At 36.3% G+C, this 19,621-nt stretch overlaps 3 protein-coding genes across 4 annotated transcripts; 2 read left to right on the top strand and 1 right to left on the bottom strand.

Moving 5' to 3' along the window:
* Positions 1 to 1,247: 1,247 nt before the first annotated feature.
* On the top strand, positions 1,248 to 4,908 carry LOC132546070 (zinc finger MYM-type protein 1-like). The gene is made up of 2 exons (XM_060209767.1): positions 1,248 to 1,486; positions 2,862 to 4,908. Exons 1-2 carry the CDS (start codon positions 1,248 to 1,250, stop codon positions 4,906 to 4,908), a joined length of 2,286 nt encoding a protein of 761 aa, XP_060065750.1.
* Positions 4,909 to 6,322: 1,414 nt separating this feature from the next.
* LOC132546117 (interferon alpha-inducible protein 27-like protein 1) lies at positions 6,323 to 13,385 on the bottom strand. 2 transcript variants are annotated; one of them, XM_060209811.1, is made up of 3 exons: positions 13,378 to 13,385; positions 8,796 to 8,870; positions 6,323 to 7,503 (listed from the first exon to the last, which is right to left on the bottom strand). In XM_060209811.1, exons 2-3 carry the CDS (start codon positions 8,857 to 8,859, stop codon positions 7,190 to 7,192), a joined length of 378 nt encoding a protein of 125 aa, XP_060065794.1. In that variant the 5' UTR covers positions 8,860 to 8,870; positions 13,378 to 13,385; the 3' UTR covers positions 6,323 to 7,189. The 2 variants fall into 2 exon arrangements, with proteins under 2 accessions (XP_060065794.1, XP_060065795.1); XM_060209812.1 differs by lacking the exon at positions 13,378 to 13,385 and adding an exon at positions 12,536 to 12,546.
* An 862-nt stretch (positions 13,386 to 14,247) lies between these two features.
* Positions 14,248 to 19,267, top strand: LOC132546071 (uncharacterized). Its single transcript, XM_060209768.1, has 7 exons — positions 14,248 to 14,564; positions 15,345 to 15,409; positions 16,022 to 16,168; positions 16,559 to 16,609; positions 17,219 to 17,266; positions 18,359 to 18,421; positions 18,837 to 19,267. The coding sequence occupies exons 1-7, from the start codon at positions 14,248 to 14,250 to the stop codon at positions 19,076 to 19,078; spliced, it is 933 nt and encodes a 310-aa protein (XP_060065751.1). The 3' UTR covers positions 19,079 to 19,267.
* Positions 19,268 to 19,621: the final 354 nt, after the last annotated feature.

Raw genomic sequence — 19,621 nt, forward strand, 5'->3', positions numbered from 1 at the left:
GCAGAGTTACCTCCCCGCACGGAGCTTTCCTACTTGATTTTATTTTTATGTAAGCATGGCGGGTATTACGCGCACCTCACGGAAAGAACTTGCTTACAGGGGAACTGTGGTGAGTTCTTATGCGTAAGTAATAGTTCTTTTGTATTATATTAATATTATTTAATTGATGAAATGGTGCTTGAGCTGTAGTTTTTAGAGATCGCGTAGTATCGTTGTAGAATTTTATGGAAGCGCACTGCAACCGGTGCAAGGGAAATTTTAACCCATTTAAACATGCCAAGAGAATCATTTAGCAAAAGTAATTTTAAATGTTAATTATTAACAGGGATAATATCAATTTTATTTTTATTTATTTATATATATATATTTGTTTATTTTTTATTTATCGAAAAACACATGAGGAATAAATAGATTCATATATACTATCAGTCTATAACTCCCATCGTCACACACTTACAGAGTATAGTCATGCATCATTTTCACCACTAAACACACAGCATTTTGAGTTGCACACTATATCTTAACTATCATAGACACTATGTAACACAATCACTCTAAACATATATTTAGAACTTGCAGCCATACTAGCACTCCAACATCAGCATCTGACATCAACGTCATCATATACAATCATCATCCTCGTCACACATCAGCATCATTATGGTCACCTATCAACATTAGCATCATCACACTTCAGCAGCATTACACATCCGCATTATCACATACCAAATCAGCATCGTCACACCTCAACATCATCATATATACCAACATCAGCAGCATCACACAGCAGCATCACACATCCTCATTATCAGCTTCTTCACACACTTTAACTTCCATGCATAAGGATGCTGCAGATTCTTAGACACAGTCAACATCATTATCTTCATCATCAAGCACACATAGACATGCTAATTTCAGTAATTTCTCCATAAACTAGTATGGACTCATAATAAGTGAGCAACTGACAGCTGTCACTATATCACTATAAGATAAATGTTCCTAGACAGTGGCGTAGCGTCCGTGCATGCTTGCATGCTCAAGCATGCAAGAATAAAATTCGAGAAAACATGTTTTCTTTTTCTTGTTTATTAATCTATTTCCATAATGTGCATGATTCTTTTCTCGCGATTTGTTTTATATACCGTTGCGACGATATATTCCGGAAACTTTCCAGGTTTCAAGTTTACTTTTATAATACCAGACACACTTCCGTAACCAAGTTAACAAGCGCTTACATTTTCGAGATCATGTCGAAAAAGATAGAAGATTTTTTCAAAAAGGTTCCAAAGTCTGATGTTGAAGAGTCTTCGTCAAATATAGCCGAATCGCTTCCCGATGACAAATCAGACCCAGTCAAACTTCAGCAAGAACTAAAAGAAGGACCATGTTGTGTTGACCTAGCTTGCGAACAGTTAACAGATCAAATAAAGAAGAAAGTTTTGTTAGAGTCCTGGGATCAGTGGCTCGGTTTTCCCTTTCCACAAAGGTATTGGTTATTCGCAAATGAGAGTTTTAGAGTTCAGAAGGTTCCGGGTTCGAGCCCGGTCTTTCCCCATTCCTATAGTATTTCACAATTACTGTAAATAATGGCCTAGATATATCTAATATCATCACAAAGAAATAAATCGTCAACTAATAGAATTGTGTTACAAGTGTCTATACTATAACATCTATATTAGAGATATTACAGATAGGAGGCAAAATGCGCATACACACGTTACACTAAAAACACATAATCTTATGCGTGTTTGTATTAGTGTTCTGTGCCTCATATCGGTATGTTTGTGGTTGAAATGTAATATACGGCTGTTTTCTACATTTTGTTTCAAATAATCAATTTAACAGCATTCGCCATTTGTTAAATATGCCAACTTGTTTCTTTTTCGTCTTATGAACAATTTGGGTCATATAAGAATACTTCTTGGAATTAAGAGAACAAAAATATGCAGCATTGAACTCAGGATCTTCTGTACACTAGACCGTCAGTTTAAGCGATTAAGCCGTCTGGTCACCGGCAATCCCAGTTCATTGACAGTTTCGTTACCATTACCCTAAGACATATTGTTTCTGTTATTCAAGGGTATTGTTAGCTCTTTTTCCACTACCCTATGCATAATAAAAGGTAACGATGATTTTATGAGCTTTTGCATTCATTAAGGATCATAAAGTACAACAAAATATGTGTCTAAACTACATGTATTGTAACAATACAGTTTCCTCATACTTATGGACGCTTATCGATAAAAAAATCAATGCTCTTTTTGTGTAGCTTTTTAAAAATATGATTTCAATAGATAAATAGAAAGGGTGAATTTAGATTTTAAATTCAGGAAAAAACATATCTAAACTATATGGATTTTGAAAAGGGCTGTAAGGATTTTGAAAAGGGCTTTAAGGATTTTGAAAAGGGCTTTACGTACGAGTTGAAACTAAAATTCAGCAGAAAAGTGAGTTAACGTATATAGAACCCGTCTGATGAAACATATATGGTTCATGATATAATACATGCTACTTCCGTACTATATATGCAATTTTAAAAGCGTTTTTCAAATAGATGATTTTACGTTGTTACATCATGTATTTGTACATGAAAATCGCTCAATAATTCTACATGCCACTTGCATAAAGATTTGTGAGCATATCGAGTTAATCAACTAGTTTGATAAGTTTCATATTGCATGCTACATAGTCACTAGTGTAAGATTCTATTTATCACATACTAGGTATTAATGAGAATATAAGCTAATTCTCAGTGAATGTGATTTCATATTGATGATGTCGTATTCGGAATGTCCCTTTTGACTTATGCTCGGTACTTTTGTGTTTACATGTACTTACATACCAGTGTCTTTCTATTTCAGAAAAGTACATGGCCGCGAGAGAAGATTCAACTACACCTGGTTGAAAGAACATCCATGGATGCGCTATTCCGTCTCCAAGGATTCAGTTTATTGCGTGCACTGCTTCATATTTGGAGATAAGTCTGGAAAGGAGAGGCCATTCAGATCTCCAGTAGATGACTGGATCAACCTTTCCACTTACGTCAAGCGTCATGAAGCAGAGAACTCACCTCACCATGGCTGTCAGATTTCGGCGGATCATTTTATTGATATTATGACTGGAAAGGATGACTCAATTGTATCAAAACTCGACTCTTCTCACAAAGCAGATGTCAACAAAAACAGACACATATTGAAAAAGATAATCGAGGTGTTGCTGCTGTGTGGTCGGCAAAACATTGCAATCAGGGGGCACACTGAAGAAAAGAGCAATTTTTGGGCAATTTTGAATGTTCTGTGTGCAGATGATCTTGTGGTCCAAGATCACATCTCCAACCCTAACGCGCAGTTAAAGTACACATCTCCAGATATCCAGAACGAATTAATTGAAATACTGGCGTCTCATGTCACCAAAGCAATTACACTTCGAATTAAGGAGTCACCGTACATCGCCGTTCTTGCAGACGAATGTACAGACAAATCTACCAAAGAGCAATTGTCTGTCTGTGTGCGTTACCTTGATACGACAGAAAACGGTGAAATATGTGTTAAAGAAGACTTTTTGTGTTTCATACATGTTAAGAGCATTAAGGGGGAGGACTTGGCTCCTGAAATCATACAAGCTCTTCGGAACTTTGGCCTGGACATTGCAAAATTAAGGGCTCAGGGGTATGATGGGGCATCGAACATGTCTGGAAAATTTCGCGGTGTACAGGCAATTTTAAGACAAACAGCTCCGCATGCCACCTATGTGCATTGCAAGTCGCACCAGTTAAATCTTGCCCTTGTTCATTCCTCTTCCCAAGCCTGTGTACGGACCATCATGGGAACGGTGCAGGATATCGCTTTTGCTTTCGATTATTCAGCAAAGCGCTTGCAGTACTTCAAAAATGAGCTCCTCGGTGACCAAAACGCCAAAGATCAAATGGAGTCTAGGACCAAACTGAGAACACTGTGCGAAACGAGATGGTCTAGTCGTGCTGATGCCTTACACACGTTCAAGGCTTCATTCAGTGTCATCGTTAGTAGTTTGGAGGCGTTGAAGAACGACGGAGATGACAAAGCGGATGGAAGATTGGCAGCAATTTTGAGGTTCGAGTTTATCATTGGGCTGGTCGTTACTGAACACATCCTCAGCGGCACTGTTGCGCTTTCCAACCATCTACAGTCAGTAGACTGCGACCTTATGGAAGCCGCCACTGAATGCAGGACTGTAATAAGTATGCTCAGAAATGAACGAGCGGATGATGATGTTTGGAATGAGCTGTTTGACCAGGCTGTCGGCGTAGCCGCAGAATACGGTATTCAACCTTGCGTCCCGAGACAAACTGGACGACAGCAGCAACGTGCAAACTACCAGATACCCGACCCAAGGCAATATTGGAAAGTTAGTCTGTTCTTGGTTTTTCTTGACCATTTGATCACAGAGCTGGAGACACGGCTATTGGATAGCGAGGGTAGATTCAAAGCAGAGACGCTCTTCCCACGTAATCTTCAGCAACTCACTGACGATATTGTCAACGCAGTGTTTGATGCCTTTGAAGTAGACCTGTCCGACAAGGCGTCTTACCTGACGGAAGTTCGGCGATGGAGAACCAGATGGGTAGCCATTCCACTAAAGGACCGACCAAGAGGTCTCTGCGAAATCCTGGATAGGACAAGTCGAGATCTATACCCAAACATTAGAAATATCTTTAGTGTACTTCTCTCAATGCCGACATCGACTGCATCAGCCGAACGATCTTTCAGCTCGATGAGACGAATTAAGACCTACCTCCGGACAACAATGACGACAGAACGGCTGTCTGCTCTTGCTGTCCTCCATACCCATCGGGACACTCAGGTTGACATAGATACTGTCATTGATGACTTCGCGGCAGCAAAGTCTCGAAAGTTGCAATTCGTTTAAACCAATACCGGAGGATCAGAATGATGTCTTTTTGTGGTAGATAACCACTTTAAAATTTTTCGTAACTTTTTGATGTTTCATGGTACAATCTTCCCTTAAATCTACGTTTTAGATTGGTATTGTGTTGTATATTTCTTTATCTCATCTTTTGTATCGTAAAGTTGTTTTTGACAAATGTGAAAAGTGAGATTAAAATCTTTATAATCTTTATATATGCTGGTCTTTTTAATAATTTCGAATGATTACAATGCTGTAATCAAAATACCTTCAGCTGCCGCCCCTGCACCCCCAAGCATGCAATTGAATGAAGGCCTCGCTACGCCACTGCTAGATATAATGAAATAGACAAATAAAAAACAAAACATGTGATGATTTTTTTTATAATTCTTTAAACAGCAGACAACTATTAGCTGTTAATAATAAATGTAAATCAATATCAGAAATACTGTCAGTTCTTACCATTGCTTGTGAAGTGATTGATTCTAAGGTGACCGATAAGGCCCATGGGCCTCTTGTTTCTAATCTTAAATTAATTTTTCAATGTATTTTTATGCACAATATGCGTACCTCAAGTGATTTTGCTTATTATTTTAGATTTATGATCTTTACATTTATTTACTTCTTTTTTTTTGTTTGATATTTATGTATTTTATACATCCGTCAAATGACAGGACATATTATGGTATTCTCGTCTTCCATCCGTCCATCTTCCGTCCGTATGTCCCTCTGTTCGTAAACATTTCAATGTCCCAGCGATTTTGGAATTTATTAAGCCTTAACAGATTTCTTTTAACTTTCATTGCAAGCTTAAGTACAATCAAAGCTAGATTGAGTTTGATTTCCATGATTTTTGATCCACAACTTTTAGAGTTACGGCCCATTAATGTCTGTAACCTTTCCAATGTCGGTGCAATAACTTTGCAAAGTATTACGCAATTACCATTGAAACAAATGCAATATATTATATACAGCATAAATAGTGTAGGTGATAGTCAGACAAAATCACAGGCGTATTTCGTGACCTGAAACAGGCTCTTGTTTTTTTTTTTTTTTTTTCGTGTGACAAATTAAAATGATTGTTCAATATATGAATATTGTCAGCATTCCATTATACCTTCATAGATCCCTATTAGGATAAACTGACGGGACAGAGCTTGTTTGTTACACTATCAGAATAATGTAAATCACTCATACTGGTGGAGGAATTACAGTGATTCTAGCATTAAGTTGTATGGTTGCCAATTTATTTGCAGATAAGTCAATACCATTATTACTATTGCAGCCATGGTCTTTTGATGGCGTCGTTAACTTCACCTTGTCAGAATATCCTAATGGGGCAATATTTTGTACATCATGTGAGAAAAAAAAGCATATTTACAAAATTAATAACCAGAAGTAGCAAAATCACAGGGACTTTTCGAAATTATTTTTATTATCTTAATTATCTAGACAAGCCATTGTGGCTACATATAAATATGCAAGTGTTTCTGACTTCGTTTTAAATAAAAAAAATAGTTGTGGAGTGATGGCTTTTGATAATGGATATATGTATATCTAGTTTTGATATATGCTTTATTTGACAAGGAATGTCAATTTATTGTTGTTAATAAAGTTACTGTTTCAATTTTGTTGTCATTGGTCCGTTTTTCCTTGGCCCGGAACTATTTCTGAAGGCGTCTATTTGCATCAACACTGCATCGTCATGCCGGTAATTACGGGCTTAAAATAGATTTTCTGTTGACCAATTTCATTTGACAGATGGGATTAAATCCCTAATGCGTCATATCGAGCGTAATAGCTTATTGGATAAATATTTATAGCAACCTATATTGAACTTGGGGAAACCCGTTCGTCCGCCATGGTGTTTCACGTTGTAATAGCAGCAAGCTGCAAGATGAACTCGAGTAATTTTACGGATGTTTCCTTTGATTGCTTTTCATTATAACTACTGGAGCATGCATAAAACATCCTTGTGTCGTTGTCACGAAATGTAATAGATGTAGCAACAACCATTTGTACCTTAACTTTAATAAAAACATGCCAAATGTCGTATCTTTCTAATGGGAAGCCTGTTACGACGGAGATGTGAAGGGGACGTAACTCTTGGCGAACGACTACTATGTTCTGATATGAAACAGCATTCAGTGATCGAAGAAATCATTTTAACTACTATTTTAGATTCATCTTTTCAAAATCTACTACGTTCCAGATCTCAAATGTTCCTATGTTAAACCTTTAAAAGTTGGCATGTCTTTTGATCGTGTTGAACAATTAGAAATTATCAGTCACAATGTTTTCCACATTTGCCTCCTCCGGCGGTATAGGCAGCCCCTCCGGCTACGACGCCCCCCAGGGCCTGACCAGCAATTCCTACACCAGCTGCTCCTGCCGATTGCATAACCGAGACGGCACTGCCTGCGGCAATACTGCCACCATAGGTAGACATCAAGGCTGCTCCAGCAGACCCAGCTGCCGTCCCGGCTGCAGTGAAGCCAGCGGCCCCTAATGCGGCGGATGCTACAACAGGGGCTGCTACAACACCTACAACGGCACCACCTGCAGCGAGTGCTACATCCTGCCAACACACACAGTTCACTGAAACAAGAATACAAAAATGCATTTTATTACAAGATATACATCTGGTAGAATGTAGGTAGTCATTGATCAAGCAGAGAAAAACACGACCTAATCTGATAAGTTATTGGCCAAGGAAATCTTTCCAATGTTTTGACTCAGCAGTGAAAAATTCTCTCTTAATGATAGGTCTGACTACTTTGTACGAACAACAGCTTTTTGTCACATTTGTTTAGCTGTGTTTATTGCCGGACATTGTTGATGATGATGATGATGATGATGATTGTGCCGCTTCCCTGAGAGACAAACTGTCCCGGATTGTGCTACTAACAACAGAATCAAACAGTAACCGACTGGTCGCTCATTTGTGAAACACAGGATTTTTCCGCTCACCTGAGCGACAGTGTCCCGAATTTTACTCTTCACCAGAGAAATACACAGTACAGGATTGTGCCGCTCAGCTGGAATCTACCAATTTCGATTAACTATTCGGGGTTGTAGCTTCGCTCAATTTTTATTGCATATGTTCATTAATCTGGACGAAAACTGATACATATCACATTTACCATAACTAGAGTTGACACATATCGCATTCACCATGACTAGAGAGGACACATATAACACTCACCATGACTAGAGAGGACACATATCACACCCACCATGACTAGAGAGGACACATATCGCACCCACCAGGACTAGAGAGTACACATATCGCACCCACCGTGACTATAGAGGACACATATCGCACCCACCGTGACTAGAGAGGACACATATCGCACCCACCGTGACTATAGAGGACACATATCGCACCCACCGTGACTAGAGAGGACACATATCACACCAACCAATGTCTAGAGAGGACACATATCACACCAACCAATGTCTAGAGAGGACACATATCACACCCACCAATGTCTAGAGAGGACACATATCACACCCACCATGACTTGAGCTGACACATATCGTACTCACCATGACTTGAGCTGACACATATCGTACTCACCATGACTTGAGCTGACACATATCACACCCACCATGACTAGAGAGGACATATATCACTCTCACCACCTCTAGAGAGGACACATATCACGCTCACCATGACTTGAGCTGACACATATCACACTCACCATGACTTGAGCTGACACATAACACACTCACCATGACTTGAGCTGACACATATCGTACTCATCCTGACTTGAGCTGACACATATCGTACTCACCATGGCTTGAGCTGACACATATCGCACTCACTATGACTAGAGAGGACACATATCGTACTCACCATGACTTGAGCTGACACATATCGTACTCACCCTGATTAGGAAATACTCCTGCCAGAAGAACCAGATATACAATCGCATAATATGAAGACTTCATTTTGAAGAGTTCTGTGGATAAACAAAACGAAACGGTATGTTTATCATCAGCAGTTTAAACTTGACTGTACTCTGATAATATGTGATGAGATCTGAGGATCTGTGATGGGATACTGAGGATCTGTGATGGAACATTGAAGATCTGTGACGGGACTTTAAAAGATCAATAATGGGATGACCTGTGATGGGATGATGACCTGTGAAATGATTCTGATTGCATATGATAGGATTCTGAAGATCTGCGATTGGGCGATGAGGATGTGTGATGGGATTCCTAACCTAACCTAACTAAAAGACTTTTCCTTACAACTTTTAAAACCTTTAAACATATTTCAACAGGATACCATGAGTCCCCTTAGTATGGTGGCTGATTCGGGACATCGTAATATCGCTTCGTTTAATGGGAAGCGAGATTGCGATATCACGATAACACGATGCGATATCACGATAGCACGATGCGATATCACGATAACACGATGCGCTATCGTGGTCTCGCATCGCGCTATCGTGTTATCGCTTCTAGCTATCGTGATATCGCATCGTGGTATCGTGATATCGCAATCTCGCTTCCCATTAAACGAAGCTATATTACGATGTCCCGAATCAGCCACCATATCTAAGCGCTTGTCGAGTCGTACGCACGGGAGCCCACAGGTAGAAAGGAGTCAGTCATGGATAAAGGTTTACTCGGGGACCCGTGGAGCCATAGTTATATAGGTCTGTATCCTTGATAGAGGTTACACACTTAACATGTCAGGCTTATTTCGGATTTGAATCCGTGATAACAAAACAATCAATGTTCAAAATCACAAACATAAAATAGCGACTTTCATTGATTATTGTAAAACTCAGAGTGTTACAATTGAGTTCAAGAGTATCTATTGAATAAAAACATAACCATGTATTACATGAGTGCATATGGTCAGTTATTTCGAAGGACGCGTCAGTAATTTTCCAACTGAGAACCACTGATGTTTACTGGGCAGGTGTGAACTATAGCCATCTCTTTCATGAGCTAATCTCGCATCGTTTGACTCTATGTCCTATATAATTTCACACATTACCATAGTCAATATTCAAAGATATCATGATAAAGACACCCTAGATTTGGTTATACAAATAAAACTGCGAGAAGATCAAGAATTTGAAAATGCATTTGAACAGAACAATCGATTATTACTGTAGCAATAAAAATGTGACGACTATTTTTTCTCCGGAATTTCCTTTTCAAAACAAATTGAATTTTCGAGTTGCTCTTGCTACTTTTTGTGATAAATACTTTCTGTTTACTTAAGAATTTTTTAAAACAAAAATTCACAACTGAAATATATCACTCTGTATCGAAGAAAGTAATTTGTAAATCCGTGGCACTAAAAATCTCAATCATATCCCGTCTGACCAATGTAATTTTTATGATTCTCCTTTCTAGTTTATTAGTATTATTTTTGTTACGAAAATGAGATTCCCTTTTCACTGTTCGACAAATTGGCTGTGGTCAAGCCGGTATTTGCAAAGACAGCATCTATTTTGTAGTGGAAGGGGCACAGGTAACTAACAAAGTGAAGGCTTCCATGGTCCAATGAGCAGACACAAATGCTAAACATGGATATTGACTGAGAAACAATTGAAAACACACAAAGCAAACAGACAACAATGCAATTAGTCGTGATTTGTATAGTAATAGCTCTTATACGTTGTTAAGAAAACATATAACGATTTAGTATAGATGTACAGCATAATGACTCATCGATACACATACATTGGTGACATGTTTACCTGTATAGCGATGGAAATTTTCAAACACAACTAAGTAGTATCAATGTGTTGGAAAGTAACTACACTTTATAGCCAGAGGTATACATTTGGATATTTTTTCCGTAATTATGCTTTTATTTCACATTGACGTTGTCAAAATAATCGTTTTGTTAAACATTTGGCAAGACTATGAAGGAGATTCGTGTGTAGATTTCAACCAATAAATGACACAACTAATTTTCATATGAAAATTATAATAATTTTAATTTGGAATCGAAAAATTTTTTGTCTATAAAACGATCCATTAATATCTTTCTTAAAATGCCACTATATAGTCTATAGTAAAAAATCGTACACTTTGTGCGACAAATCTGCGCATGCGCGTCGCAATATGTGTCATGTTAGTGTAGCAGGGTTATCCCCCTTCTCGGAACTCCTGTCTATATTTGGTAGCGGGGATTTCCATTATCTTTGGTAGCAATAAACAGTTAATTTGCATTTTTCCTGAAATTATTTGTCATGTTTGAGATATACAGGTATAGCAGATTGGTTATGGAAAATACATCATTACATGTATATATATTTATAAACTATATAACAATTACATTAACAGTAGAGAGATGAAATTTGTGTAAAAAAAAAAATTTCCTCTGATTTCTGACATTTGATTGTCATGGTTACCTACTGAAAAAATGCTAAAAATGCAAAAATACTGCTAATTCCAACCCAACACTACAACTTTCTAGGAGAAATTTAATTCTAAACACCTATCTTACAATCAACAACACTGTCATGGTAACAAAGTACTTACATTTCAGCAAATTCCAACTCGGAAATTCTTCATAACATGACCACATGTGAACACTATGAAAATTTCACTTCCTGTAAAGCTAGTTTTTGGTGCGTAGACACAGATTCGAGACTGCCCAAATAGTAATCTCCAACACAAAGCTAAAATATTATCCTGAAAAAAATGAAACCCCACATTGTCCACTTTAACATGACAGAACCAATTTTAGCAAGGATTTTATTTTTCATTTTTAATTAAAACCTTTATAATGGGGTAATCTAATGAGCAAAAAAATCACCCATGGCCACACCGAGAAACTGTGTACTGCTACCTTTGTCGTATGCTGAACGTTTCGAGATGTCGGACGTGTTTACATCGCTGAGCGATTCACACAGTACAATTCTAGGAATTTTACCGTCTCTAGTCCCCCAAAGAGTGAGTTTATTGTCCCATACAAGTTGAAGAATTATGTTCTTCCAATTGTTGTAAAATAGTCACTGCATTTGATACGCTACACAAGTTGGAACTTATTACCAATTTGCCAATTTTTCCACTGTCCCATTTCGCCCCATAATGTTTTCATCCTGAATCGACCCACTATTTGCTCCCATCTCGATTTCGTGTTCTTTCTATGTTTTTGCTAAATATGAGCCTTAGTAGATTTTTCCCAATTACTCGTGTTGTGTGCCCAAATTTTGGTAAGTGACTTATGAGTGTTCATTTTGTTCTTTCAGTTTTTCACTACATACATGCTCACATCCGTAGTCTGATCTAAATACATACATCGATCAACATGTTGTACTTCGTTTGACTTCTGCGTGTTAGCGACATACTTGAAGTATTGCTTTTTCTGGAATAAAATCGAAGCCAACATTTCTACATGCTTCAAGCGTTTTTCATTTTCATCGATCACAGGCTTGATAATATGTCCTCAATAGCTGCATATGCAATGTCAAATGACGAAAGAATACTCATTTGGTTACAATACCGCCTTGGCATTAACAAATAAGCTAATTAACGGGGCCCCAAATATAATGACCGAACTAAAAAACGATACCAATTAGTACCTTAGAAACCGACACAAATGTCGTCAATAAAAACAGTTGTTAGGAACAATAAAACAATTACTCACCTGCAGTTAGTACGTGTAGTGATCACAATCTTCCTAGCATAGAACTTTTCAAAATGAGCCCAACACAACACAGTTTGCGTTTTTAATATCACGGAAACTTACCTGTCAGTTCATTATTGGTCAATCGTCGGTCACGTGAGTTGCATAATGTAATCTATTTCTTATCCATATTCAAACCGGTTTGTAAAGAAGTTAATAATCGGTGTTCAAGACGTGTCAAAAACACTGGGGGTATCAAAAACAATTACAAATAAATAAATCAAGAACGCCCATTGCATGGTTTAGACCTGGGTAATAGGAATTGATTTTGGCGTTTAACTCCTGAATATCCAGAACGATGAACTTGTCGGTAGTTTCCTGTTTCAATGTGAATTATGCTTTTATTTCACATTGACGTTGTCAAAATAATCGTTTTGTTAAAAATTTGGCAAGACTATGAAGGAGATTCGTGTGTAGATTTCAACCAATAAATGACACAACTAATTTTCATATGAAAATTATAATAATTTTAATTTGGAATCGAAAATTTTTTTGTCTATAAAACGATCCATTAATATCTTTCTTAAAATGCCTCTATATAGTCTATAGTAAAAAATCGTACACTTGTGCGACAAATCTGCGCATGCGCGTCGCAATATGTCCTCAATAGCTGCATATGCAATGTCAAATGACGAAAGAATACTCATTTGGTTACAATACCGCCTTGGCATTAACAAATAAGCGAATTACTGCGCCCCAAAGATAATGACCGAACTAAAAAACGATACCAATTAGTACCTTAGAAACCGACACAAATGTCGTCAATAAAAACAGTTGTTAGGAACAATAAAAAAATTACTCACGTGCAGTTAGTATATGTAGTGACAACAATCTTCCTAGCACAGAACAAAATGAGCCCAACACAACACAGTTTGCGTTTTTTATATCACGGAAACTTACCTGTCAGTTCATTATTGGTCAATCGTCGGTCACGTGAGTTGCATATTGTAATCTATTTCTTATCCATATTCAAACCGGTTTGTAAAGAAGTTAATAATCGGTGTTCAAGACGTGTCAAAAACACTGGGGGTATCAAAAACAATCACAAATAAATAAATCAAGAACGCCCATTGCATGGTTTAGACCTGGGTAATAGGAATTGATTTTGGCGTTTAATTCCTGAATATCCAGAACGATGAACTTGTCGGTAGTTTTCTGTTTCAATGTGGTGCTGGTAGAATTACAACACTTCAAATTTCGGGTATACCAAGTATAATATTACCACAGACGAAGAATACCATTCCTGTCGGTCTGTCTTTACTTCGTATCGATGACGTATTTTACCTTCACTTTCGATTTCTTAGCCTATCAATGTCTTTCCTGGAATATTTGAATCACTTTCGGTTTATGGCGATATATTGAATTATTAACCAGGCAAAGACTAAATTTAAACTCTGTAATCAAGTCGACAGTACATAATTTCATTTGCGGTCTTCACATTTCATTTCGAGCACATTTCATTGGTCAAACAAACATAAAGGCAATAGAAACAGAGAGATAACAAAAACGACATATTTTCTTCTGGTTGATAATGTCGATACATTACAAACAAGACATGCATTAGATGGTTACAATGTACTTGAGTCAATTCCGCTATGTTTTGTTTATCACTTGTTCATTTTCCCCAATAATCTGTTTACCATCAACAGAAAAATGGTAATTATGACTCATACATGGAGATTTCACAATTTGCCCGTGCTGACTTACAATGGTGGGCAGATAACGTCAAAACTGCGTTTAAACCTGTCACACGTAAGGCCTATGCTATTAATATCACAACAGATAGCTCTAGTTACGGCTGGGGTGCAGTTTTGGAAAATGAAAGGACGAGGGAGAAAGTGAAAACTGGTGGTCATTGGTCATCTGATGATCAGGCTGACCACATTAATGTTCTTGAATTCCATGCTGCGTTTTTAGCCATTCAGTGCTTCAACAATCATATTTGTGGACAACATGGTAGGTTAAACCTTGACAACATGGTGGCCATTGCGTACAGTCATTCACTTTATTTGTTTACAATAAAAGCAGACAGCAACATCAACAGAAGTGGCAAAATCTGGAAATTTGGGAGGGGTGTGATATCAATTTCTTGGTCTGTCATGACTCCTGATCAGGGCCAATATTGATCATAGTCCATTCTAAGTCAAAGTTGATACCATGTATATATTCACAAACTTTATTGACAAAATAAACCCATAAAGACACATTTTCAAACAATGTATTGCAAGTAAACATAATGAAAAATTATCCAATATCCTCAATGAAATTACATCTGTATAATTCCACTTTTTATGTATAATGAGATTAAAAAATCACCACTGGATTTTAGTATGGATAATTCCTTGGGTGTTTAGGCAATCATGCCTTTGAGATTTATGTACTAAGGAAACAATTGTATATTGTGCGACACATTCATCAATATAACTTTAAGTGTGATTTTAATTTTTGCAACTTTCATGAGGTCATGATAACATTGAGTTTCTGACATATTCATCATGAACTGTAATAAAGAGCAGTGTTAACAAGCTGACAGTATGTTGCAACTAGGATCCCCAAGGTTACATCTGTAAAATATTTGATTACTTGGGAAAAAGACATGTATAGGTTGCCTAAATGTGGGTACATGTACATTTAATTTGACTATTATGATTATTCCAGGAAAATTGGCAGCCAGAAATAAAGGGTTTCTATAAACGATGGGTGGATCAGGGAGGGGACTTTTTTTTGCCATGTATGAACACAGTGTAACATTTCACTGTATTATTTTCAGTGTTGGGGTAGAAGTCCAATCTGTGTTCCAGATTAAGAAACAATATGACAACATTAAACAGAGAGGTATGCATGTCATAATGTACTTACAAGATAATATTGCTTTTTTTTAAGTACAATGAAAATAAAAAAGAGTTTTAAAGATAAATATTAACCATCTTCAAGTTATAAAATATAAATATTGCAACATAAAAATCCTTCATTATATTGTACATATATGTGCAGAATTGTATTTTGTGTCTTAATGCAAAATTAAAACAGTTCGGGTAGAAGAATATCAATTCAGGCCACTACACTTCTTATTGCTTATTTGAGATAGAAAAAAAATGTCCTCCAGTTTTGATTAAACTGTTCTAGATCAATGTGCACATCTAAGTACATGCATGCAATATCCTTCAAACAAAATAAAAAGTACACGGTATATCTAAAAGAATTCAAAATGTTTCTGCCATTAGAGGGGGTAATTCATATTACATGTCTGAGCAATACTAAACTCAGATACTATCTATTAAAATATGTCCCCTAACTGAAACTTTCATTTAAAGTGCATATCTCTATTGAAGCACTGAACTGTCATGTTAAGGCATTTTTGATTGATATAAATGACAGAGCTTTTCAGGCAAGTATCATGTTGCTTTATCAATATAATCTTTATCATGTTTTATTTGGCTTTTGCAGCTAAAGGTAAATTAGATGAACTGAAAAGGCCTAAGACAGGTGGTGGGCCAATCCCCAAGGAGCCATCAGTTTATGAAAAAATATTCATAGAGAGTCATGATGGGAGACCAAACATAGTTGGGCTAGGAACCTGTCTGGACACAGAAGGTAAAGAAAATGACTCCATATATTGGTAAAATTTATGAGATCATAAAACGAGAACATCTGTGACACTATAAGCTATTTTAACTCTATTTCTTGTAATTAAATTCACAACACACAGAATCTGAGGAATACAAATTTAAAAGCCTTCATACATTATCTTATTGTGTAAATTCTGCTTTCTGATTTATTACTAATAATAACTGTATTCTGATTTTATTATGCCCATAACATAATGCAAGTAAAAGATACTTAAAAGTTTATCAAGGTTTCAGATTTAGACAGGTTCCAGATTACTTATATCCATCTCTCTGTCCATCTGTACACACGCAGGCAGACAGATGTTTCACTATCACATGTATACAGTAGAAAATATAAGATATATGTATTTTGCAGATGAAAAGTTAGAAAGCAGTTTGACCAAGACAGTGGCCTTAACATTACCAGGTACAGTGTATTTAAAATGATAAAATATAAGGCTTTATATTTGATAACATTAAAATGCATGGGAATTTTCTCATTATCATAAGGACATACCATACAAGCTTTTTAAAAATGCTTGTTAATTGATTTCAGTGTTATAATTGTGCTCAAATAGACAAGAAGTGATGTTACAAATTAAAATTAAACCATTTGATCATAAATTAAGGTTCAGACCCCAAGTACCAATGATATAACTAGGGTATTGTACCATTGATATACATGCAAAAAGATCATTTTGTTATGACCATAGATGATTAGTCTCAAGGTCCATAAACATCTAAAGTGATTGCATTTAGTGAATGTACATTTATGGATCCTCATACTAATTCATTTGGCTTTTTGTTGCATAGTAATAAATGTGTGAAAGTTATCAAAGGGGATAGATACCCCAAGCCACAGTCCAGACAGTTTTCAGGTCAAAAGACAGTTTGCTAACATTTATAGGGTAAATGTGTTATAATCTACCAAACAGGGCACCAATGACTGAAAGCAAAGAAAGTTAAAATAATTCAATACATTTAAAAACCTTTAACATATCCAATTATTGTTAATTTACCTTTTTTCTTTTGACAGAAGCAGATACCATTGCAGCAGAAGGCAGTGTTACAGTAACACTAACAGGTAGTACTATTTAAAATTGTTTTTAACTTTTTGTAATTGTTACAGTCAGGGGAACCTATCAGCATTTCTTTGAGTGCAATATGATTCTTGCTTGATCATTATTTCTCCCACCATTCACAGTCGTGTCTCCCGTTTTAGCAGGGAAAGATCAGCTTGTCACCACCTAGGATTTTGTATCTGAACACGAAAACAAAAGCACACTTAAAAAAACACTCTGTAACATAAATTTGTTGAGAAAGTTTTTAATTTCTGAAGATGAATCACGTCCAATTCACGAAATACCACCAAACGATCTGGATCGGTATTTAGCAAAATTTTCATTTGTGTCCGTCAGACACATAGCCGTTCCGGAAAATTCACTTACCTCTTCGCAAACGAATAATAATAATTCCCAAACACATAGACAACCAAAAAAAATCACCCCTCGAGTTGGAGATTTCTCGATCACACCCTCAGGGTAGGGGAAGATTCTATTAGTGAATGTCATATGAATCACAGAATGAAGATGGACAGGATTTTGTTTTAACATAGATTTTTATTCCATTTATCAACAAAGCACATACACATGACAGTATCATATAATCATACCATACAGCATTTCATAGCACACCTATCACCATTCACTAGTTTGAGCTTTCATACACATCGTACATCTATCATCGAAATGAAACATAATTTAAGATACAAACCATACATCTGTACCCACAAACATTCGTACACCATACATCTGTATAGAGACATTCATACCAAACTATTTCAATAGTACCACTCATCATACATCTGTATAGAGACATTCATACCAAACTATTTCAATAGTACCACTCATCATACATCTGTATAGAGATATTCCTGAGAATTAATGGATTGATCTCAAACTTCAATATATGTTCCTCTTGGTCCTAAGTTTGATTCTGGGGCTGATAAGAAAATCAAAATGGCCTACAGACGGCCATCATGGATTTTAACAATTTAATATTTTAACAACCAAGAAAAGAAGGGAAAGATCCAATTTTAAAGAACATAAAGATAAAACAATGTGGGGCACTAAGATCTCTGGGATCTTGCATGTTCAAAATGTATGTATTTTTTAAGATGCCAAAAGAGAAGAAATCCGGAGATTACGGAAGGAAATTGAAGGAACTAATTATCATCATAGTATGTGATGTTTGTTAATTATTTCATAGCTTAAATATTTAAATATAAAATATTTTAATATTTTAAATATAAAAGATACTATTCAAGAAGTCAGTCTATCAGTTTCCATGATGTACAAGCATTCAATATCGGAAAAAGATGTCATATATATTAGTTACCTCTTTATATATATATATATCCATACACAAAGTGCTATAGCCATGGAGTAATCTAAAAATAATTTTAGATTTTTTTTTATTAGTCTGTCTAGTCTAGAGTTTTATAAGTTCATTGAAATCTTATACAAAAGTAATAGTTCATAATAACAATGTAAGATCTGATTTAATAAGCCCGACATCATCAAATTTTCCAGTGTCATTCGGGGATGTCTTTTTTGGTAATAACAGATATAATATATCAATCGATAACTTCACAGGTTCCTCTACTCCTAAGACAGCCAAATTTTCAAGTTTGAAGAGGATGAAGAGAGCAAGACATGATGACCTTGAGGAAGAATTGTTACAATTGGAAATAAAAAGAGTGAAAATGGAGATAGAACTGCTTGCCATGAAGAAAGAGAAAACTAGAATAAAGATAGAAAATGCCAAAGAACAGCAAGCTATTATCAAAAGCCAGTTTGAGACCATTCAACTGTATGATCTTCATCAAGTGTCTTAAATCTTTTTCTTCATGGCAACCGGTTCTATTTTCATTCAAATTGCCCTTCGTCTGTGGTCTGGTATTTATTGTTTGTCTATGTGCTCCTAAACATTTTTGTCATTTCTGTTTCTTCAGATTTACTTGATGGTTCATATTTAGATATTTTATATGTAGGGTCCTATTGTTGCCTAGTTGTGCCCCTTTGATTTTGAGGCTTATCTGAAAAAAGAAGTGGCTGACAGGCAGTCATCTTGGATTTGACTAATAAAATTTGTTATCGATTGCTATCTCTTGAGACGTTCATGGTGGATCATTCTCAGATTTGATATAGGTTCCCACATTTCTCAGGCTTGCTCTTTTGATTTGATTATTGCCAGTATTACTATTTCTTAAGAGGAATTTTTCATTATAAAGAGAAAAGAAAGGAAGGGCTCCAACTTTAAAAGATCAAATGAATATCAAACAATGTGGGGCACTAAGATTGCTCTTGAATCTTTGTAATGTACATTTGGTCCCAGGTAATTTTTTTGTAAGAAATTTGAAGCAAAATTGAATAGAATA

Source organism: Ylistrum balloti, unplaced genomic scaffold (assembly GCF_031769215.1).
Source record: "Ylistrum balloti isolate Yb309-2 unplaced genomic scaffold, AGI_CSIRO_Ybal_v1 Utg369874, whole genome shotgun sequence".
Lineage (NCBI taxonomy): Eukaryota > Metazoa > Mollusca > Bivalvia > Pectinida > Pectinidae > Ylistrum > Ylistrum balloti.

What these genes read in the sequence shown, in the direction of transcription:
- LOC132546071 (XM_060209768.1), top strand. Translation starts at nt 14,248, where the DNA reads ATGGAGATTTCACAATTTGCCCGTGCTGACTTACAATGGTGGGCAGAT. An exon ending in TGACAACATTAAACAGAGAG is followed by an intron (nt 15,410 to 16,021) that starts GTATGCATGTCA and finishes TGGCTTTTGCAG; the next exon opens with CTAAAGGTAAATTAGATGAA. An exon ending in AGTGGCCTTAACATTACCAG is followed by an intron (nt 16,610 to 17,218) that starts GTACAGTGTATT and finishes TTCTTTTGACAG; the next exon opens with AAGCAGATACCATTGCAGCA.
- LOC132546070 (XM_060209767.1), top strand. Translation starts at nt 1,248, where the DNA reads ATGTCGAAAAAGATAGAAGATTTTTTCAAAAAGGTTCCAAAGTCTGAT. An exon ending in GGTTTTCCCTTTCCACAAAG is followed by an intron (nt 1,487 to 2,861) that starts GTATTGGTTATT and finishes TTTCTATTTCAG; the next exon opens with AAAAGTACATGGCCGCGAGA.
- LOC132546117 (XM_060209811.1), bottom strand. Translation starts at nt 8,859, where the DNA reads ATGAAGTCTTCATATTATGCGATTGTATATCTGGTTCTTCTGGCAGGA. An exon ending in AGGAGTATTTCCTAATCAGG is followed by an intron (nt 7,504 to 8,795) that starts GTGAGTACGATA and finishes TTCTTGTTTCAG; the next exon opens with TGAACTGTGTGTGTTGGCAG.